The sequence below is a fragment of the Sebastes umbrosus genome, chromosome 14 (genome assembly GCF_015220745.1).
Source record: "Sebastes umbrosus isolate fSebUmb1 chromosome 14, fSebUmb1.pri, whole genome shotgun sequence".
Lineage (NCBI taxonomy): Eukaryota > Metazoa > Chordata > Actinopteri > Perciformes > Sebastidae > Sebastes > Sebastes umbrosus.
This window is the reverse complement of record NC_051282.1, coordinates 20,994,925-21,017,733: the sequence shown is the minus strand read 5'-3', so window position 1 is coordinate 21,017,733 and position 22,809 is coordinate 20,994,925. Positions and strand designations below refer to the sequence as shown.

Genomic DNA, 22,809 nt, shown 5'->3' with positions numbered 1-22,809 from the left:
GTATACACAAAAAAATGCAGCACAATACTGAAAACTTGCTCATGTATCAACAAAAAGACTCCAGACTGCCACTTTACACATTGTTCTGTTTTATATGCAATATTTTAGCGGCAATAGTTTGATCTGCAATCAAACAAAAGGTTCATTTTATGTCAAACTAGTGATATTATAACACATAACAATTATAATACATCACATAAATAGCAAAATGTACACAATAATAACTGCATTACTATGCACAGCGACTATGTTATTATTTCCATAAGCTTAATTTTCATAGATAAACTACAAAAAAAACATACCTTTGACAACCAAAATTGATTAAGCACCTTTGATTGAAGTGAGACGACGAATGAGGAACCAACTTCAGCTTGGTAAACACAGACAGACTCACTGACATGCGCAGTAGGTGAAAGGCGTGAGCGCGTCTCTGACGTCAGTGGCAGCAGTTCCCACTGCTAAGCTGAGCTTTGGACATGGAGGGAAACTTGCACCGACGGCTGACATGCATGTAGTTTGCTCTGCAGGCTGAGGGAAGGTCGATCCACTCAAGCCTGCAATAAATGCACAGCCTCATGCAGCTTAGTGTATAGACTATAATATAATTACATTGTTTAAATCACTGCTATGTATATTTCCAGGTTCTAATGTCTGAAATAAAACCCATTAAGTCAGACAATTTTATTTTAATTTGATTATTCTAATTGAGACAGAAACAGAAAGAAAGTGATGGCAGACATTTGATTTGTAATAGCAGCAAAGGCACATTAATAATATTATAGGATCTGTGATTAGTTGTGCCAGTAAATGAGTCGTTGAGCCAGATACACAATAGCATGATCCTGTCATAGGCACACCTACATTGAATGCAAGCATTATCTTCATGTTCATGTAGTTACACCTGTTTCACAAGAGATATCTACATTTCTGCGTGGTTTCTACAGATTTAACACTATTAATGAAGCATAAAGCATGTTTACTTTTACCTTGAACCAGCTGGACTGAGACTAAAATGATAAAGTGTGTGCAGAGTTGTAGACAAAAAGGGAAATAAAATAAAGTCAAAGTCCTTAACCCATCCCTGACACATGCACTTTAACCTGGGCAGAGGTTAAATGTATATAAAAGATAACGCTGCACATACATGTTGCATTATTACATTAATTACATTTTATTTTACTCAATTACACACTTGTTGACATACAACAAATCAGTACAGAGGCACGTTCAGTTCACATTTAGACAGTTATAAACATAAACATTGTGACAACACTGGTGAGGTTTCTAGTTGTCCGAAGAATTTTCTTATTTTTGTAACATTCACATAATAGATGACACTGATGATGGCTGCCACACATTTTCTTTTGGACCTCATACATTCTGGGAAAATGTGTAATTTGTTTTTATTTCATAATTGAAGTTTTGTTCTGCAGATTGTCTACATACAGTTTCTCTCTGTTGGATACAAACATCTGAAAGGTGTGTCAAACGTCCTAAGTTGAGGCGTTTATGCTGTCTGTGTTGTATTAAATTTTGTTCAAATTTTTAAAAAAATATCAGTGAGTAATAGATGGAGTGACATGTTCAATATTGGGCATGTAATGCTAAAATCCTACTCTAACAGAAAAATAAAATGTTAATTTATTAACCATAAATATATATTTTTTTATATTAGTATATATTATAATAATTAATAAAACATATTTAAGCCTAATTTATTAATCATGTGAAAAAAATATGTCAAGACAAAATACAGGTTATGATGGCATTTAACTGCTAAAATTATTTGCTGTTTTATAGTGTTGACAAATATTCTAATAATAATAATTGAGGTTATTGTAATGGGACTAGTGCATTTATGTTAATATCAAGACTCAATAGAACTTAAAATAGTGAATATGTAATCTCTACATAACTAATTTCTCAGAGAAGATGGTACTATAAGTGCATCCTGGGGCTTATGGCAAAAAATACCCTAATCCACAAATAACTGGGGAGAGAAAACACTTTTTGGTTGTTTTTTTTATGACTAACAATACTTAGCTTCCATTTAAACCTTTTTAGAAAATACTCCCACCTGTTCCACCAGCTGAGAGAAGATTTCCTGGAGCACCTGCCAGGAATGACTCATAAAATGGTCCCTTTTGCCACAGTAGGCAGACTGATGTTTCATTATACCCACTTAAGACATTAAATAAAATCCAAACAATAACATTCTTGTACCATTTAATATCCATTATTAATACACCTATATATATATATAAATAAAGCTCTGATCTACAGTATGTTCTCATATTATTGGCATTATTGCACTACATGTTCACCCCTTATAGCAAGCTCATGATTCTCAAGGGGCACAATGAAAAGAGCTGCACAGAGACATGCTACGATAATAATAAACGATGATATATATTTGGAGTAAATAACAGTACTTCACTAGCCATGAGATTGGTGGTGGTCAGTCGGTGAATAATCCCTCATCTGTCAATCCAATTCATCTTCTAACCTCCCTCAGTCAGACTTTGATTTACTGGAGCTTCACAGTTTGGCAGGTTTACTAATCATATTGAAAGAACTGCAGCACTGACAGGTTTCTAAAATTAAAAACATACTCTTCTTTTAAATATTTGCAATTTACAGCTATATTAATAGTAACATCTTCCCTATATTAAGCCACTGCTTCGGGGTGACAGGTCACAGTATGGGCGGGGAATTGACGGCTCAGGTGAGGGGTGGGTTTGGGGACACTCTCTGGTTTTAGTCCCTTTGATTACATGGACATGTGTTCTGGGAGCACATAGGAGATGTCATCCCAGGGGTGGCGATACAGACCCTGCTTCAGCCTCTTCTGGTCCAGGTAGTGTCCTGAGGAGACACCAAGAGGAAGGATTGATTGTCAAGTGTGTCTTGCATACGTCACCGTAGCAATACATCTGCACACAGAAATGACTCACCAATAAATCCCATGCTGCGTCCCAGGACAAAGATGCCATTCAGAGCTCCAATTTCCACAAACTCATCAGCTTCATCCCTGTGGTGGGACAACAAGGATAAGAGTTGATTCATTTAAAAGATGGCTGCACACAATGTAGGCATAATACTACTTATTTTGTACATAAACTCAAACATATTAATGATGTTGTGACTATCAATTTAATTAAAATGTTCCAACATAGTCACTTGCATAGGTGGAAAAGAATATTCTTGAAGTGTATCCAGATAGTAACGTTGATTGCCCGTTTCTCTATTTTGTTGATGGACAGTATTTATTGGCTCACCGTGTAAAACCACCACAATTCCTAAGCAAGTCCACAAAGGCCACGCCAATGAAGCCGTCCACATTCAGGATCAAGTTGGGTTTCTAATACAACAAAATCACACATGGAAAAAATTAAATCATGCAATTTTAAAAATGGAGCGCGTCACTGTTTAGTTAAGGCTGTGAATGACAGGATGAAGTGATAAATCTTACTTTGGACGTGGTGATCTTCTCTACATCTAGAGCATAGTCCAGCAGCTGGGTGGAGGGGAAGTGCTGCTTCACATAGTCCTTCAAGATCTGGACTCTCATGTCTGGATTGTTAATCTGGGGAAGCACAGATAAGGAGGATGTGAGAGCTGCTGGAAGTGATGAAATCTTTGAACGTGAACTTAAACCTTCCTATTCAGCCAGGCCTTTGGTTAAGAATGTTTATCATTTTATGTCTCACTTATTTTATTGTATTCAAGTTGTTAAATTGTATTCTATTTTACTGTAATTTCATTAATCATTTACTGTATTTAAGTTGTATATTTTATTCTATTTTATTGTTATTTTATGAATCACTTATTTTATTTGATTAAAGTTGTAAAATTGTATGCTATTGTATTGTAATTTTATTAATCATTTTTGTATTTATTTTTTAGATTATTATTCTATTTTATTGTTATTTTATTAATCACTTATTTTATTGTATATTTTTATTCCAATAACTAATTGTATTGTATATTTCTATTCTATTTTATCGTTATTTTATTAATCACTTATTTTATTGTATTAAAGTTGTATAATTTGATTATATTTTGTCATTATTTTATTAATCTAGTTTTTACTTCACACTGTCTAACTACTATTACTGTTACTGTAGCTTTTAATTCTATTTTATAAAAATTTTATTGTCTCGCGTGCATTGGTCTCAAATTATCTAATTGTTAAATTGCTGAATTGATTTGTCTTTTTTGTTCACGGTCCACACTTCTGTCTTAGTTATCGGCTTGTCAGTCATCTGTGAGGCACTTTGAACTGCATTCAGCTGTGTGAAAGGTGCTACACAAATACAGTTTGTTTTGTTGATTGGTATTTAAAGCCCCTTAGCAATATTGTCAGTGTGGTACAGCTCTGTCCCGTGTTATTTCATATTTACAAAACAGTTAAACTCTGATTTAAAAGATCATTCTGCTGTTGTCAACACACTAGACACACATGCTAAGGAGCCGTGGTACTCACCGACTTGACTCTGTGGCCAATGCCCATGATCAGCTTCCCATCCTTCTTCATCTTGTTGACAAACTCCATGGGCAGCATGCCGCTGTCAAAAGCTTTGCTGAACTGCTTTGCTGCAGCATCCAGAGCTCCTCCAAAGCGATCACCCTGAAAAAGGAAACACACGTTCATGGTGGACTTTTGCAGGTAAGTAAATCAGGTACATGAATCACAGATATCTTAAATGTCTTACGATGGTGAGAAGGCCGGAGGTGAGGCTGGAGATGAGATCTTTGCCAGCTCGAGCACAGACGATGGTGTTGTGGGCACCGGACACAGCGGGTCCGTGATCAGCGGTCACCATCAGGCACATCTCAATGAACTGACAGGCGTACCTCGGCAACCTGGGAAACAACAATGTGGTTCAAGGATTTCTCAAGAGTTTGTAGTTGACAACTACCAGGGTTATTAAGAGGTTAAGAGGCTGACCTCCTCTGGAACCAGAGGAGCCCCAGAGTTCCTCCCAGGCCTATTTCCGACTTGAAGACTTCAGTGATGGGCATGCCTGCGTAGATGAGCTCCTGACCCCTCTCGTCACAGATACTGGTCATGAAGGAAGCAGGCTTACGGATCAGACCCAGCTCCTACAGGGCAAGAAAAAAAAGGAAAAATGTCTCTGCATATATTCGTTGTGATCCATCTGTCTCATTTTAAAACAATGTGATTTGTTTTAGTTTTGTTTTGCGTGATGGTTGCCACACATTTATTTTTGGACCTCTTGAATTCTGGGAAAATGTGTAATTTTCTTTAATTTTAAAAAGAGAATTGAAGTTTTTTTTCCTGCACTCAGAGTCTGATGATTATGACCTGATTGTCCACATAAAGTTTCTCTCCGTTGGATACAAACATAGCAATCTGAAAGGTGTGTCAAATGTCCTAAGCTGAGACTTGTATGCCATCGGTGTCGTATTAATTGGTTTTGTTCAAATAAAAAATGTCAGTGAGTAATAGATGGAGCAACATGTTCGATATTCGATATTCAAAATCCTACTCTAACAGAGAACTGAGACATTTTAATTCATTCAAAAAATATTTAGACCTAATTTATTAATCATGTGAAAAAATATGAAAACATAAAACATATGTTGGCATTTAACTGCTGAAATTATTTGTCTTATATTGTCCGCATCCAATAGCTAAACTAGAATTAACGCCTCGCGGTTGTATGCCTCCGCCAACCAGTCAAATTGCAGTTTATATCCTCTCTGTCCAAAGTGTCATCACGTCATCATTTTATCCCGTCAGACACGTGTGAAATTGTCATAATTAGCATATAAATTCTGGCCAAAAATGTGTTTTGTGAGTTCACTGTGACCTTTGACCACCAAACTTTAATAAGTTCATCCAAGAGGATGTTTGTGCCAGATTTAATGAAATTCCCTCAAGATGTTCCTGAAATATCGCTTTCACAAGAATGGGATGGATGTAAGGTCACAGTGACCACCAAAATCTAATCAGTTCGTCCTTGAGTCCAAGTGGACGTTTGTGCCACATTTGAAGAAATTTGAGAATGGGTCAGACGGACAGACGATGGCTGTCAGTGGCACGGAGGCATAAAGACGATTGATTCATACTGTTCAGAGGCGTACTCACTCGTGCCCAAGAGTAATCCATTGGCACAGTGGGAGGAGGCATCTCTTCGGCTGGCTGGATAACTCCTTTGGCAACAAGGTCATCATAAACAGAACTACATGGATGAAAAAGACACAGGAGACTGTAAGAGGACCTCAGGACTCATTATAAAAGAATACTCACAAAATGTTGTCATATACAGTATGAGCATGATGAACTGAAGGAATGAATATGACATTGTGCACTGACCTGATGAGCTCTCCCAGCTCATCAAAGCTCTTAGGGACGAAGGCGCCAGCCTCCTTCAGAGCCTGGTTCTTAGCTACTGCCGTCTCAGAGGCCTGGTTGGCACAGGCTCCTGCATGGCCGAACTGAACCTGAGGGGGGGAGGGGAAAGGTGCAACATGGGTCAGAAATGTCATTAACGGGCGGGTCCATCTGTGTTCTTCAACAAGGTTATGAATAATGTGAGCGCTAGCACTAACTGAGTCAAAGTTAGCTGCGCTAAGTTTGGAAATAACTGAAATGGTTAGTTTGGATTTTTTGAAGTGAGGTTGTAAGTATACAGCAGTGTTCTGCAAGGTAAAATCACTGCTTTTGTGAATGTAGTCTGATGGTTTTGAAGAGAGCGATACAACGGCTTCAGTTCCCCTTCAGAAAGGGCTGTCTGACAGCGAGGTAAAGCTGCTGTTGATGGGAGCAGCAGAAAAACTTATTTTAGCCACCTAAAAAAAACAACATCAGTTTAAGTGTACGCTATATTTCAAGTATTTTCACCACCAGACAGACGTTTTCGACGGGGAACTGAAGCAGTTATATCGCTATCTTCAAAGCCACCAGACTCCATTCACAAAAAGTGTAATTTTTCTTCTCAGAACAAAGGAGTTGCTGGTCTACTGCTGCATTGATCGGTTAGTTTGTTTGTGTTATTGTGAGACTTTTGGATCTGAACTAGCGTGGCGTCCACACAACAATACATCGCTTGGCTTCTGTGCCGGTACTCCTGTTTGCTTCTCCAAACTGGGAGCATGCTGACCGCCATCTAAGCTACTGTATGTAACGTTAATACACTGACTATAAGAATGTATATATACAGTATATGTAGAAGCGTCATCATGCAGAAACCTACGTCAGGTCACGTGGGGAAGGGATTTTAGAACGGCTTTGGAAAATAGCATTGTGACGCTAATATAAATATAAAAACCTAAAAAAACAATCCAATTAATGGACCCGCTCTTTAAAACAATTCTACTGTGCAATGCACCAAACTCTACAACTGCCCTCTCACCTCTGAGGAGAACATGGTAGCACAGGTGCCGATGCACCAGCACACCACTGGTTTTGTGATCCGGCCCTGTTTGATAGCCTGGCAGATCTTGTACTCCTCTGTGCCTCCAATCTGTAGAAGACAGATTCAGGATGTTCCAAATCAATAACTGTTTAAAAGCTGCAGGTGCCAGTGTGTGTGTGTAGATTTATTTATTCCTCACCTCTCCCAGTACAACAATCATCTTTACTCCAGGAGTGTCTTGGTAGCGCAGCACATGGCCAGTAAACACCGAGCCTGGGTATCTGCAGAAAAGTCAAATTTAAGAGGAGATATTTCAGGCAAAAGCATAATTTTTCATGGTGAATTTTGAGATTTGGGGTTTATTTTGCTTCTATAACACGTCTTATTTCAGACTAGTGGAAAGAAAACATCCAAAATACACATTTAGGGGTTTATTTTACTACTTTGTCTGTAGATTTCTCCTAAATTCACCAAAAGTTACTATTAGATAATGCCTCATTTGCATATTTAATCATGAAATTTCTAAAAATAATTGTCTTAATGTAGGTAATCAACTGGGGAAGTTTATGGTGACATCTATAAGTCATTTTTTTTTTACCCTATTCACCTGTATAGTATACCCTTAAAGGCCGATTCAAACCCACATGCTCACATACTGCAGATAAAAGATAAGATTACATACCTGTCCCCACCAATGGCCACACCTTCAAAAACGCCGTCGGTGGTGCGGGAGATGATGTTGTTGAGTTCATTGGACATGCCACCGGAGCGGGACACGTAGGCCACGCTGCCTGGACGATAGAGCTTGGAGGCGAGGATGTTATCCAGCATGCCTCCTGTGTTCCCGATCTTGAAGCAGCCTGGCTTGATTCCTCCAACCTGGACAAACACAGAGATACACAGAGACACAGAGATTTGCTGGTTTGCTCAGATAAAAGAGTGAAATTGTGATGATTCTAATGAGAAGTGAAGACTAACGGTTGCTGGTCCAATGATTGTAATGCCCTTCTCATCTGCGGCCTTGATGATCTTCCTGGTGTGGGCTTCAGGGATTCCCTCAGCGATGATGGCAATGGTGTGAATCTGAAAACAAATGAATAGAAAGGCTTAACTTTTTTATTTCTCAGTTGTTAAGTATCTTGCAGATGGTACGGGATGATGGTGCACTTACCTGTGGGTACTGCATGGTCTCCATGGTGCTATCGAAGGCTGAACGCAAAGAGGCAAAGTTGATGAGCACGTCCACATCTGGGTGCTTCTTCATGGCGTCGCTCATGTTCTTATAGACGGGGAGGAGGATTTCTTTATGGCCCCAATAGTACTTCTGTTTGTGGTCTCCACTGAAAGGCAGAAAGTTATTTTTATTACATTAAAGCTATTAGAACACTGACAGCAGAGCAAAGTAAACAAACTAAAGAGGAAGGACGGAGCACACTTACGTGAACGGGTAGACCATGGCTGCGACAGATGGCTCGTCTCTGGAGCAGACATAGTCAAAGTCAAGCATACCCTGAACCGCCCGAGTCTGCATACCCCACACTATGGACTTGGTTTGTTTGCTGAAGAGGGTGGTTGTCTTGGCTGCAGGGAAAGGAAAGCTGTTACAGATCAAATCTGATAACCAGGTCACACAAATGTATACTATTTGTTCTTCTATTTCCTGTGCATGTATAGTATATACAAAAAAACTGTATGCTCTTAGACTTTATAATTGTTTTCTTCTTGTTTCTATAAAGTTTATCAAACCAATATTTCACACAGACAAAAAGTGACAGGTGCACAGGAACAGAACGGACACTGAGTGAAGTTAAAAGAAAAATAATAACACCACTGACGTGAGGATTAAAATAGAGGTCAATGAGGCCTTTTTGGCCATTAATAAAGTAGACAGATAAAGAGTTTTAAGAACATAAAGCCTAGCATGCTTCAGGGGTCTGGGATTACATGTATTTTATGGCGTGGACTTTGGGCTTTGTAACTTTCCAGACCTTTTACATGCACATAAAACTACATGACATACTAAAGGAAAGGGAAAAAGCACAAAAGGTCCTCTTTAAGACGTATTTGACTATGTGTAAAATGATATATCAGTACACTGAACTTCCATTTTAGTGAGTTTGGATTGCAGGGTCCTCCTGCTGTCCAAAGGGGGAGCTATAATGCCTAAACTCAACCATGCATGATCACGAGGCTTCCTTCCACCTATCATGCTGCCCAGCGGTGGACCCATGCATGAAAATACATCAAAGCCTCAGCATTCTAACTGCAAAGATTTCCCAGTGCAGTGGTGTGTGTGTGTGTGTGTGTGTTTTCTCACCGATGGGAGCGACAGTTTTGGTCTTCTTGGCTGGCGAGCCCTCAACACTGGCTCTGTTCTCAGAGAAAGAAGCAGTTCTGCTGGATGATGGGGTCTGGAAATGACAACAAAATAAAAGATTCATCAATTTTTTATTCTGCTGGGCACATATTAAAATGTGTGTGTGCTAATGAGGACAGCTCTGTTGAGAACTGATCTGCTTTAACTGTAAAATAAAAACTGGCAAAACATTGGTTCTTTGTAAAGCCTGAGACATCACCTGAACACACAAGTTACACAGTGAGTCTGAGTGTTCTTGATGTTTCATGCCATCGGTTACACAAGTAGAGCTCTGTGAAGGATAACTAACTGGATTTCAGTGCTTTAGGCTTGAGAGTCATTCAATTCTAAAACAAAAGCTTTAACAAAAACATAAGAATTCATAAAAATGTATGCTTTTCGTTATGACTTTTATTTTGTAATACTCGTACTTTATTTTAAATATGTTGTACTACATGATCATAAATGTCCTTAAAAAAAAAAATTCTAAAAAAACGTTTGAAGAATGTTGGAAAAAAAAAGTCTAAACAATGTCTGAAAAAGGTTAAAAAAAAAAAAAAAAAAAAATATATATATTTTTTTTTACCTTTTTCAGACATTGTGTAGACTCTTTTTTTCCAACATTTTTCAAAAAAAAAATTAGACTTTTTTCAGACATTTTTCAGAGTCTTTTTTTCCAGCATTTTTCAAATTGTTTTTTCAGACTTTTTTTTTTTTTAAACCTTTTTAAGACATTGTTTAGACTTTTCTTTGACAGCATTTTTCAGACTTTTTTTTCAGACATTTCTCAGACTTTTTTCTTTTTACCTTTTCAGACATTTTTCAGACTTTTTTTTTACGGACATTTTTTCCCAACATTTTTCAAACTTTTTTTTTACGGACATTTTTCAGTCTTTTTTTCCAGCATTTTTCAAATAGTTTTTTCAGACTTTTTTTTCAGACATTTTTCAGACATTGTTTAGACTTTTCTTTTCCAGCATTTTTCAAAAAAATTTTAGACATTTTTTTCAGATATTTTCCAAGCTTTTTTAAGTTTTTTAGTGAGTCTTTTTTTAATATATATATATATATAAAAAAAATTCTTTCAATAAGAGAGTTTATTCATGTTCATTGATGTTACCACTCGCGATATTGAGGCTGTTACGAACTGTTAAAAGCATTATCATTGTTTTATTTAAATAATGTGCTTACATAGCACCAAGTTTATGGGTGTTTACATTGTTTGAGTATTAGAAGATCATCATTCTATTAGTAGGCTAATTAGCCTATTCATTAGTTATGTCATTAGTTATGTCTTGTTAAGCACAGAAATACTTATTTTATTAAAAAGTTTTAACCCAGGCTGGTTAAGCAGAGGGAATTTAGGAGAGTCAAACTGAATAAAAGAGATGTTAAATGCAACATAGTGTTTATTAAAACAATAATCTACTAACATTTAAAAGGTGTATTAATTTCACATTTCAATTCTTAGCTTTGCAGATCAGATAGGAAATGTAAATGTCCGATGCCTTGGCACTTTACTGTTTTTAAAATCTAGCCCTTCTAAAAAAGTAATTGAATAGCCTTTCATATATACCTCTGCATCTGAAGCAAACCAGCAAACACATGCATGTATGTGCACACGTGCACACATGTGTACACACGTGCCCACGCTCACTCACTTTGTTGAAAGCCTACACACTGCACAATCTTAATGGACGCCTCGGGGCGGTCGCAGTGCGTTACCGACTGTGGTCTCACGACTATGTGAGTGAGAGCAGTCCACAATGCTCTTATACAAAAGAACCACTGGGCTTCTGATAATCTGGTTCACTGAAAGGACAAGACAGTAACTGAAGCAGAGGCTGTGGCATGTAAGTCTTCTGCTCACTCTAAACTGCACCACACTATTAGTGGGGTCGATGATGTAAATTCACTGCACAGTGAGCCGACACAACATCACGACAGCCTATTTGTCTCCGTGGAGTCAGCGTGTGTCATACCGATGTGCTGCCGCTGGAGTTGAGGAGGAAGTTGGCAGTGTGGGCAGCAACAGGAGGCTGGTTGGGGATTGGCCGGTGGCCCAGAGCCATGCCAACAATGGCAGTCATGTGAGTTTCTGTGCCAAAGACGTGGATGGGGATCCCAGTGGTCTTGCCTGAGGAGAGCAGGCAGAAGCAGATTAAAGTGTGTGAAACCAGCAGGTGCTTGCAAATAAAAAATGCACTCAATAAGTATAAATTAAAGTAAGAAAGTACAACATACCAACTTCTCCCATCACTCTGAGACCTTCCTGGTAGTTGGGGCCTCCGCGGCGGACAAAAATGGTGACCTCATGCTCCTTCAGTGGCACCTGATAGTCTCTCATGGCTCGAACAATCCCCTAGCAAAGACATGGATATGCTCAGTGAATAAAATTATCTTGAGAAAGTACATAATTAAAAAGCATGTAATGCTGTACCTTAAATGTCGCTGCAACATTTGTGAAGTTTGCAATGCTTCCCCCAATTATCAAAACCTTTCCTGGAAAAAATGATTATAGAAACATAATTTTAGAAAGGAAAAAAAAGACCACTTTGCGTACATGCAGAAAGTTTCAGCAGAGCAGTTTCCCTACCGTCAGGGTGCTTCTCTCTGGTCATCAGAGACAGGATAGTCTTGGCGTAGTCATAGGTCTGCTGTTCGCTTGGCGCTCCTGAGTACTCCCCATAATTGGCCAGCTCGTTGACGCCACCCAGGTCACAGATTGTGTCACTAGGAGAGTTTCACATTAGTCACACAGAGGAAAAAGCAACTGTGCGTCTGGTCTGATCATGAGATGATCAGCAAATTAAAAAGGGATAGTTTGGGTGTTTTGAAGTAGGGTTGTATGAGGTACTTATCCCTAGTCAGTGTATTACCTACAGTAGATGACGGTCCTACTATGGATAAGTACCTCATACAACCCCACTTCAAAACACCCAAACTATCCCTTTTAATTTGAGCACTAAACTTCAGGATGCACTTAAACACAAACAAATGCACTTTTTTTCCCCATCTGTTTTGAATTAATACTGAACTGTAAACAGACACAACTTAACTGTGCACAGAGGGAATAATTAGTCATGGCTGGTGTGTCTGCATGTCACGCTTTACACCTGCCACAGACGGGAGTTAGGGAGACGCCGCTCATTCCTCCAGACGCTCACTAAATGTCTAAGAATCCAATTTAGCTGAACGGGCCGAGTCTGAGCTGCTGCACCATCAGTCTCACTGCTGCGTCACTGGCATACACTCCTAATGTTAAACTCAATTATGCGTAGTGTAATCAATGTAATGAGGATGAAGTTAGGGTACAATTTAAGCAGCCAGAAGAAAACATCCAATTGGATTACTTCCGATGCATGGCTACTGGCGTCTTTGTTTTATGTAGTCCTGCTCTGGCACTGTGACTGGGTACCTGTACACCACTGAGGCGCCTCCTCCTGCCACCATGGTCCAGATCCTGCCTCGGGGGTTGAGTAGGGTCAGTTTGAGGCTGGCACCACTCTTGGCATCAAGGTCGGCAATGTAGGCCTCCTGCAAAAGAAAACGAAGAGGTGAGAGACAGGTTACATAAATGCTAGAGAAGAGGGGTGGTGTGTGTGTGTGTGTGTGAGTGAGAGAGATTGCAGCCTTAATCAGAGCAGAACTTGCACAAGCGCCTCTCCATTTTGGCCACGATTCATTTCCTGTGCTTGCATTGATTTTAAAGAGCTATTAATATGACATATTGTAGAAATATGAAGAGTGCGAGTGGATGTGATGTGCATCAGTGGTTGTTTGTGACAGTCAGGGCCACAGCTGGTGGCTGAGAGTAAAAAAGCTTCCAATCAAAAAGGCACCCGCTGTCCCTCATCTCCACCCTAGACTCACAGCAGCCCAATTAGACCGGCCCGTCTGGTGCACAGACAGACAGTCTGTCGCAAACGAGCTCCTCCATGCATCAGCCAAACATCGAAATAAATCCTGTATACATGTTATTGAGCTCTGTCATGTAGGTGATTTAGATTAAATTGTTCAGGTAAACACAGGGTTTTAAAAAGACATTCTGTGAAAATGTAGCCAAGCCAAGCCAAGCCTACCCTGAAAAAAAAAAAACACACACATGGATGATGGCGCAAGCTGAACGGAGAGGGGGGCGGAGGTTTGGGCTCTCCAAATGCCATCCCAGTTTCCTTGTTCTCTCCCCTTCAGATCTAAATTTTGAAGATGGGTGTAACCAACATGGTGGTGCAGTGAGAGCTGACCAGGCCCCATCCACTGCACATGTTGTTTAGATCAGAGCTCAAACTAGTTTCACTTCTCAGGAAGAGAGACTCAGACGGGCGTCGTCTCTGAGAGGTGGAATGGCGGAGAAAGGAGTTCAGCTGGACCGGGAAGCAATCTCTTGTTCCATCTGTCTGGATATACTGAAGGATCCGGTGACTACTCCCTGTGGACACAGCTACTGCATGAACTGTATTAAAGCCCACTGGGATGGAGAGAATCAGAGGCAAATGCACAGCTGCCCTCAGTGTAGGCAGACCTTCACACCAAGGCCTGTCCTGATGAAAAACACCATGTTGGCAGATTTAGTGGAGGAACTGAAGAAGACTGGACTCCAAGCTGCTCTTGCTGATCACTGCTATGCTGGACCTGAGGATGTGGCCTGTGATTTCTGCACTGGGAGGAAACTGAAAGCCTTCAAGTCCTGTCTGGTATGTCTGGCCTCTTACTGTGAGAAACACCTCCAGCCTCATAATGATGTGGCTCCATTAAAGAAACACAAGCTGGTGGAGCCCTGCAAGAATCTCGAGGAGAACATCTGCTCTCGTCACCACGAGGTGATGAAGATGTTCTGTCGTACTGATCAGCAGTGTATCTGTTATCTCTGCTCTTTGGATGAACATAAAGGCCACGACGCCGTCTCAGCTGCAGCAGAAAGGACTGAGAGGCAGAGAGGGCTGAAGGTGAGTCTACTCAACATCCAGAAGAGGATTCAGCACAGAGAGAAAGATGTGAAGCTGCTCCAACGCGAGGTAGAGGCTGTCAATCACTCTGCTGATAAAGCAGTGGAGGACAGTGAGAAGATCTTCACCGAGCTGATCCGTCTGGTTGAGGAAAGAAGCTGTGATGTGAAAAAGCAGGTCAGATCCAAACAGGAAACCGAAGTGAGACGATTCAAAGAGCTTCAGGAGAAGCTGGAGCGAGAGATCACTGAGCTGAAGAGGAGGGACGCTGAGCTGAAGCTGCTGTCACATACAGAGGATCACAACCAGTTTCTACACAGCTACCCCTCACTGTCAACGCTCAGCGGGTCTACATCCAGAATCAATATCCGTCCTCGGTGCTGCTTTGAGAATGTGGCGGCGGCTGTGTCAGAAGTCAGAGATAAACTACAGGACGTTCTGAGAGAGAAATTGACAAACGTCTCTCTGGCAGGGACTGAAGTGTATGTTTCACTGTCACAACCAGAGCCCAAGACCAAAGCTGGATTCTTACGGTATTCACAATATATCACACTGGATCCAAACACAGCAAACACACATCTGTTATTATCTGAGGGGAACAGAAAAGCAACAATGACAAAATATCAGTCTTATTCTAGTCACCCAGACAGATTCACTGATTGGGAACAGGTCCTGAGTAGAGAGAGTCTGACTGGACGTTGTTACTGGGAGGTGGAGTGGAGAGATGGAGTTACTGTAGCAGTCGCATACAAGAATATCAGCAGAGAAGGGGGGTCGTATGAATGTAGATTTGGATTCAATGACAAATCTTGGGCGTTATATTGTGACGATAATAGTTATATATTTCGGTACAACAATGTTAGAACTCCCTTCTCAGGTCCTCAGTCCTCCAGAGTAGGAGTGTACCTGGATCACAGTGCAGGTATTCTGTCCTTCTACAGCGTCTCTGAAACCATGACTCTCCTCCACAGAGTCCAGACCACATTCACTCAGCCTCTCTATGCTGGATTTCGGCTTTATTGTGATGGAGGCACTGCTGAGTTGTGGCAACTCAAATAGACAGAAGTCATTTAAAAAGGGACTGTATGTAAGTTTTTACAAATATAAACGCTTTTTTAATAGTTGTTTTTATAGCCAATGTGTGAACAGGTTGTAACCTAAAAAACGAGACGTTCCGTGACTTTCTGGGTTTACTCTCTTCAGCTCCGCTTACAGGACTAATAGTGTGCAACACAGAGAAAATCATGCATAAATACATAAATATATAAATACATTTAAAAATAAATTAAAAATAAGTTCAAAAATAAATAAATTTGATAAATAAAAACAAAATAAGAATTATAACAGATGTTTTGGGTCAGTGTGATTCTGCAGCTTTAAATAGTTAACTGAGATGTAAAATAATCTGTGTTTTTCATCACCTGATTTGTTCTTTGTTACTTGTGTTACATGTTACATATTCGTGTGCTGCTTTTATTTTGTGATATAAAGTTAATTTCCCACTCTGGAAGATAATGAAGTTGTATTTTATTATTACCTCCACCAAGGCCAGAGGCCCAGGAAGGAGGTTATGTTTTCATTGGCGTTGGTTTGTTTGTTTGTCCGTTACCAGGATTACTCCAAAAGTCTGCAATGGATTTGAATGAAATGTTTTGGAGCGGTGGGGTGTGGCACAATGAGCAATCCATTCAATTTTGGTGGGGATCGGGATAATGATCCGGATTCAGGAATATTTTTAAGAATTCCAATTAGCCTGAGCATTAAAACCACAGGGTATAACACATGCAGTGTAGCTGATGACGCGTTGATGACGCATGACCCCGCCTTCTTCCTTCAGAGAGAGAGACAGAGAGAGAGCGGAGGGTGTGGGGGGGGGTGGACGACGGTTTAGGTGAGTTTTATTTTGTTTCTGTCCGTTTTGAATGAAGTGTTTTACAATGCTCCTCTACTTACAGCTGATCTCAACATAAACAATCTATCTTTTCTAACAAAGCATCTCATCTCATTAGACAAGTCATAAGACATGACGTCAACATATTGAGTCTTGCACAAGTTTCTGCCCAGACGACCTTTACACAAGGATCTCTCTCCGTCTCCAGACCTGAGTCATAAAGGGCCAGAGCCATAAAGGCTGATTAACTGTTGTGTGTTGATACTGGGGACAGAGGGCTGCTAAGAGCAGAAGTGGTGAGTTACCCTGCCCTTCGTCAGGCTGACAAAAATTTAAAATTAAACAATTGTGATGTGATGTCTAGGTTTTAGTTTAGCCCATTCATTTATTGTAAACAATCAAAAATAAAATGCTCTACCCTACATGTAAGCCCCATTTCGACCGCAGGGACCAGAGAGTAAATTAAGATATTTTCCGGGCCTATTAACCCCCCAAAACACCCTGGTCAAGCGTAGTACTCTCAGAAAGTACAGGAACTTTCAGGATGGAGTTTGCAGGGATGACCGTCGCTGATTTGTCACAAACACACAAACAGCGCCGCTGCTTCAACTTTACCGCTAGAGGAAGTACTCTAGTATCGATTTGGGACTGTTTTAGGATGAAGGGAGAGCATTTCTCTTTGTTTGATAACATTGAAAGTAAAGTTAGGCTTTGCTGTCAGCTTCTCAACTCATTTAAAAAAAAGGCAGAGAGAAAGTGATGAGATTGTAAAGATAGGAAACATTCCCGAGTTACCTCTAAGATTGTCAATTTGCTCAATTTACATCCTTCTCAACACCCCCAGTAAGCTTTTTTCCACCAGATATTTGATGCTGACATATTGAAATCTGATGCATTGCCAGCTCCGTCTCCTCAGTGCTCCCTCACCTCAGGATAAGCCTCCCTGCCGAAGGGTGGAGGGAACTCCACGTCGCCCCACTTGGCCTTACAGATATAGTCAGCTGTGGCATCGATCTTGGCCGCCATGTCCAGCACGTAAACTCCATCTTTTGTGACCACTGAGAGAAGAAGGGGGAAAAAAGAGTTGAGATCTATACACCCACCCGCTGAGTTTCATTATGTAAGCCTGGTGGGAACATGCTCGGGTACAGGTGACCACAACCTTCCTGCTGTCCCTGCAGGAGGTGGGGGGGAAGTGAAGATGAGGAGGTGGAGGAGGTATGAAATCAAAGCAGGGAGAGCCGGTCTCAGCAGCCCTGCTTCATCCACAGGAACAGCTGCCAGAGGGCATGTACTGGTACCCAATTACTCCATTATGAATACACGCTGCCTTCATCAAACAGGAAGTGCATGAATTATTTAATGGTTTCCTCCCTCAGTGTTAAAAATGTGGCAGAATAAACTTCTGCCTCTTGGCTTTAATATGATGTTTTATTATGCATTGATGTTTTCCGTTTGATGTTCCCCTTCCAATTTCATAATCTGATAACATATTTATGAATCTGCTTGGAATAAAATGTATATGCCATCATGATTGCTTGTTCAGACACAGCACATCATTGTATTTGAGAAAAACAAACAAACAACATACCCAATGGATTGATCTCCAGGTATGTGAAGAACAGGTCCTCGTACAGGTTGAAGAGCCCGACAATGAAGCTGGCCAGGACGCTGCAGAGAGACGACAGTCAACACATGAAACTCTCATCTTTGGGTCTGTTGCTGCAGCACCAGAAATGATTGTGGATGTCCGGTTCATCATGTTACAATATAAAGGAGTTACGTTACAGCTGACATAATTAGTTCATTAATCGATCGACAGAAAATGAAATCTGCAACTATTTTCAAGCAAACCTGCCAAATATTTGCTGCTACCAGCTTCTGAAATGTGAGTAATTCTGTTTTTCTCTGTTTTATATTATTGTAAATTGAATATTTGGGGTTTTGGGCTGTTCAAACAAAACAAGCAATTTTTAGACATCATCTTTGGCTCTGGAAAATTGACCTAATTGGCATTTTTCACTATTTTCTGACATTTTGAGGGCAAAACAATTGATTAATCGAGAAAATAACTGGTAGATTAATTTACAATGAAAATAATCATAAGTTGCAGCCCTAGAGGTGCTGGATCACTTTAACGTTAAGAAGAAAGAAAAGAAAACATTAAATCGTTAACTGAACACACAAATGGCCATTTAATCATCTTCTAACTTCTTAAACATTCCCAACACTGCAATGCAAAACTCTTGAAACACAAACGTTTTCCTTGGGAATAATCATATTTTTTACATTTTTAGTATAAAGAATATAAAAAAGTATGAACTCCAAGGCAAACTGTAAAAATAGTATATAATATATAATTCTTAAATGTTTATTTGTTTGTATTGCTTATATGTTTTTGAATATCAGTGATGTGCAAACCAGATTTCTCTTAGAACAATCAACAGAGTAAAGTTTAGGGCTGCAACTAACGATTATTGTCATTGTCGATTAGTCTGTTGATTATTTTCTCGATTAAATAATTAGTTGTTTGGTCTATAAAATTTCAGAAAATGGTGAAAATTGGCCATCAGTGTTTTCCAAAGCCAAAGATGACATCCTCAAATATCAGAAAAATATTCACATTTAAGAAGCTGGAATCAGAGAATTTTGACCTTTTTTTCTTTAAAAAATTACTCAAACCGATTAATCAATTATCAAAATTGTTGCCGATTAATTTAATAGTTGACAACTAATCGATTAATCGTTGCAACTCTAAAGGTGTTTCATTCTTAATTCTTTAATACTGGGCTATGCAATAAAATATCCCTGTACAACATATGCCAGGTGATTTAAAAAAAACGGCATGTCATTATACATCATTATATAATTATATTATATTTATATCGTATAATTTCCACATAATTCAAACCATGACAAACTACAGGCGATATCATTGACAGATTGTTATGGCTGAGCTGGACAGGAAACAGTCCACCTGTAAATTAGCTGCTGTAGAGAAGGAAAATCTAATTTACTTCCTCCTTCACATGTCAAAACAGAGCAGAGAGGAGTGGGGGGTTGCTGGAGGAGGAGGAGGAGGAGGAGGGGGGGGGGTGGCAGTGTTTTGCTCTCATGCCTGTCAGTTATGCAGGCAGCTCCTCAGAGCCTTTGTAACCACGTCGGCCTGTCGTCAGGACTCCGACTGGCCTGTGGGGGGAAACTGTGACCGAAACCCTGAGTGACTCAGCTTCCCATGTCTGGTTCTGATTTCAGGGCAGGAAAACTGGCCCAGTGTCGCTTTTGTTTTCAATCCAGAGTGTGAAGAGGGGAGTGCACGGGGTTAGGAGGTGAGCCGAGGTTGGCAGAGAGATATCTGGGGCAGCTTCTTCAATGTCAACCCAGACAGTGAGTCTGGCGTCACGGCTGGAGAGATGGATGGGAGAGGTTGGAGGAGGGTGAGCCACTGTATCGCACCCATCAAAATAAACGGACGTGATCTGAATGTGGCTGTAGTGTAAAAAGAGAAAGGGGTGGAGGCTGATCGAAGAAAGGCGAAGCAGAGGAGAGTTTGTCATTTGTCTAATGGAAACCCTCCATCCATCTCCTCCTCCTCCTGCTGCTCCTCCTCCCACATTTACTGCCAATATCAAAGTGCTTTCTCTCGCTTCATTTGTGTGATGCTTTTGTTTTCCTCTGTTGGTCAGAAATTTAATTATAGAATAGAACATTTTTTTAGTTTGGTGTTTTTGTTTTTAGAGCAGTCACTGCTTCAAAATAAAAAAAACTGCTAGCGTTGAATAAATACATCTTTGACACTGTTCTTGCAAAGAGTGAAGTTTCAAGCTATTGTATTGCATTAGATTCGACATGTATTATATAACTACTGGGAGTGTGTCCACTCCCAGTAATTGTTTACTCTCCATCATTGACAAAAAGCTGAAGTTTTGCACTACAAACACTTTTTCCAACTCACGCTTTCTTATCGTTGGGGACGTGAGTCAGCAGCCCTTTCTTCACTGAGTCTTCGCTGATCTTTTCATCCACTCCAATTAGCAGCTTCTTCGCCTTGGAATCCACATCTCCCACATCCACCCCTCCCTCGTGGTGAAACAGCACGTAGTCGCCCTCCCGGGTGGCGTAGACGCAGACGTAGAACTCCTCCTCCTGAACAACGGGCCGTTAAAATGACAAAGACAGTTAATAAATGTTTCTTTACCACACATTTTGTATTAGTCTCGTGGAAGTAGAGATAAAAACTGTGATGGTAGATGTGTAATGAGTGTTTTACCTGCTTATGGGGTACAAATGGCTCGATGAGGAAGTTCTTGAGAACGCCTTTAGCTTTTCCCACCTGAGGATCAAAATAAGAAGAGGAAAAGCTTAGTAGATAAAGAAACAGTGAGGAGCAAAAAAAATGTAGCATGAGTGCCCACACTTATTTTTTTAGATCTGCTCCCTGGACAGGTGGGAGGATGGGACAAAAGGTATATTAAATTAAAATGATAAAATACGTAAGTCAACTGACGTTTCAAATGAAGAAAGGAGACAGGTTGAGAAGAAGGAGAAAGAAAATGTCACATATTACTGTAAGCAAAGCCCACAGCCACAGTTCATTTAGTGGGGCTGTCATCGCTCCTCTGTTAAAGGCCAACAGGCATGAAGTAACCAGGGAGCGGCTGAGAGCAGCCAGCCGGAGAGAACAGAACAAAATAATAAAAAGGGCGGAGAGGGAGTTGCCATTTTGAAGCGTTGCAAATAGAAAGGATGTTGATGATGAGTGGAGAGAAAATAAAAAGAGAAGCCTATCTGATTGAAAAACCCACGAGGGGCTCAGACCAATTCAGATAAATGAACCTCTATTACCGCCTCACAGAGAGAGAAAAAGAAAAGCCATTCATGTTGTGAATGCAATTTATATGTGAATGAATCATTTTAACCACTTGTGGTAAAATGATTACACATAATATGGAACACTCATTTAATAAAGTGAAGCATTGTGGGTAATAGCAGTGAGCAGCTTGTGAATAACACATGAAAAGAAAGGAAGTGAAAAGGATATGTAAAGTGTAAAAGTGGCTCTACTAAATGCAGTTATTCACAGCTACTGGCATCTAATCTGACTTGTTCCTCTAAACAAAACTACCCCGATGAGTTCTCTAAGATAAGATCACAGGCCACTAACAAAACAAGTAGTAAACAGTAAATAGCAGCCAGGCAAGACGTGATAACATGCTAGAACACAACTTTCTTATCTATTATAAGACCTACATGGATGCATTAAGTTACTGATTTCTACTTTAATGTACCTTACTTATTTTAAAAGGCACCAGAGTTAAAACATTTGCTTTCTTTTCTGTTTTTCTCAAATTGAAAGCCATCAGCAGTGACGTAGGTTACCAAAGCAAGCTAATCATGAAGCTAATCGATAATGTTATGAATAATGTGAACGCTAGCATGATCTGAGTCAAGCTATGCTAAGTTTGGAAATAACTGAAAGGGTTAGTTCAGATTTTTTAAAGTGGAGTTGTATGTATACTATATGTTCTGTGAGGTAAAATGACTGTTTTTGTGAATGTAGTCTAGTGGCTTTGAAGAGAGCAATATGATGGAAAGGGCTGTCTGACGGTGAGTACGCTATACTTAGAATATTTTCACCATTTTACATCGCCAACAGACATCAGAAGCCATTATATCGCTGTCTTCAAAGCCACCAGACTCCATTCACAAAAACAGTAATTTTACCTCTCAGAACATGGGAGTTGCTGGTCTACCGCTGCATTGATCGGTTAGTTTGTTTGTGTTATTGTGTAATTTTCGGATCTGAACTAACATGGCGTCCACACAGCAGTACATTGCTTAGCTTCCGTGCCGGTTCTCCTGTCTGCTTCTCCAAACTGGGAGCATACAGACTGCCATCTAAGTTAATGTATGTAACGTTAATACACTGACAATAAGGATGTATATTTACTGTACATGTAGCAGCGTCCTTATGCAGAAACCTACGTCAGGTCACGTGGGAAAAAGTTTTTAGAAGGGCTTGGGAAAATATAATTTTGACACTAAAACATACATATGCAACACCACTGGGAAGCTACAGTACAATATAAAAACCTAAAAAAAAATAATAATGGACCTGCCCTTTAATGCTAATTAACTTCTACTCTTTAGAGGAAAATACAAATAATATACAAGCTGAAACATTGTCCACGATACAGCCGTGGCTTCATTAATTCTTATTTACTGCCA

At 40.0% G+C, this 22,809-nt stretch overlaps 2 protein-coding genes across 3 annotated transcripts in view; one reads left to right on the top strand and one right to left on the bottom strand.

The window, feature by feature from the left end:
• Positions 1-1,147: 1,147 nt before the first annotated feature.
• aclya (ATP citrate lyase a) overlaps positions 1,148-22,809 on the bottom strand; it is a 29,564-nt gene continuing 7,902 nt past the window's right edge. The window contains exons 3-27 of one of the 2 annotated variants that reach the window (XM_037792430.1): positions 20,852-20,914; positions 20,537-20,727; positions 18,173-18,252; positions 17,509-17,639; positions 13,160-13,278; positions 12,338-12,474; positions 12,182-12,243; positions 11,986-12,103; positions 11,724-11,878; positions 9,703-9,796; positions 8,825-8,966; positions 8,557-8,725; positions 8,364-8,468; positions 8,068-8,264; positions 7,585-7,666; positions 7,383-7,493; positions 6,344-6,471; positions 6,116-6,209; positions 4,952-5,106; positions 4,716-4,866; positions 4,487-4,630; positions 3,473-3,586; positions 3,279-3,361; positions 2,955-3,031; positions 1,148-2,865 (exon numbers count right to left, since the gene is read on the bottom strand). In XM_037792430.1, the coding sequence (XP_037648358.1) occupies positions 2,771-2,865; positions 2,955-3,031; positions 3,279-3,361; positions 3,473-3,586; positions 4,487-4,630; positions 4,716-4,866; positions 4,952-5,106; positions 6,116-6,209; positions 6,344-6,471; positions 7,383-7,493; positions 7,585-7,666; positions 8,068-8,264; positions 8,364-8,468; positions 8,557-8,725; positions 8,825-8,966; positions 9,703-9,796; positions 11,724-11,878; positions 11,986-12,103; positions 12,182-12,243; positions 12,338-12,474; positions 13,160-13,278; positions 17,509-17,639; positions 18,173-18,252; positions 20,537-20,727; positions 20,852-20,914 (2,997 nt within the window). In that variant the 3' untranslated portion in view covers positions 1,148-2,770. The remainder of the gene's footprint in view (positions 2,866-2,954; positions 3,032-3,278; positions 3,362-3,472; positions 3,587-4,486; positions 4,631-4,715; positions 4,867-4,951; positions 5,107-6,115; positions 6,210-6,343; positions 6,472-7,382; positions 7,494-7,584; positions 7,667-8,067; positions 8,265-8,363; positions 8,469-8,556; positions 8,726-8,824; positions 8,967-9,702; positions 9,797-11,723; positions 11,879-11,985; positions 12,104-12,181; positions 12,244-12,337; positions 12,475-13,159; positions 13,279-17,508; positions 17,640-18,172; positions 18,253-20,536; positions 20,728-20,851; positions 20,915-22,809) is intronic. The other variant, XM_037792431.1, reaches the window with a different exon arrangement.
• On the top strand, positions 13,297-15,848 carry LOC119501803 (tripartite motif-containing protein 16-like). The gene has a single exon (XM_037792432.1). It carries the CDS (start codon positions 14,088-14,090, stop codon positions 15,747-15,749), a length of 1,662 nt encoding a protein of 553 aa, XP_037648360.1. The 5' UTR covers positions 13,297-14,087; the 3' UTR covers positions 15,750-15,848.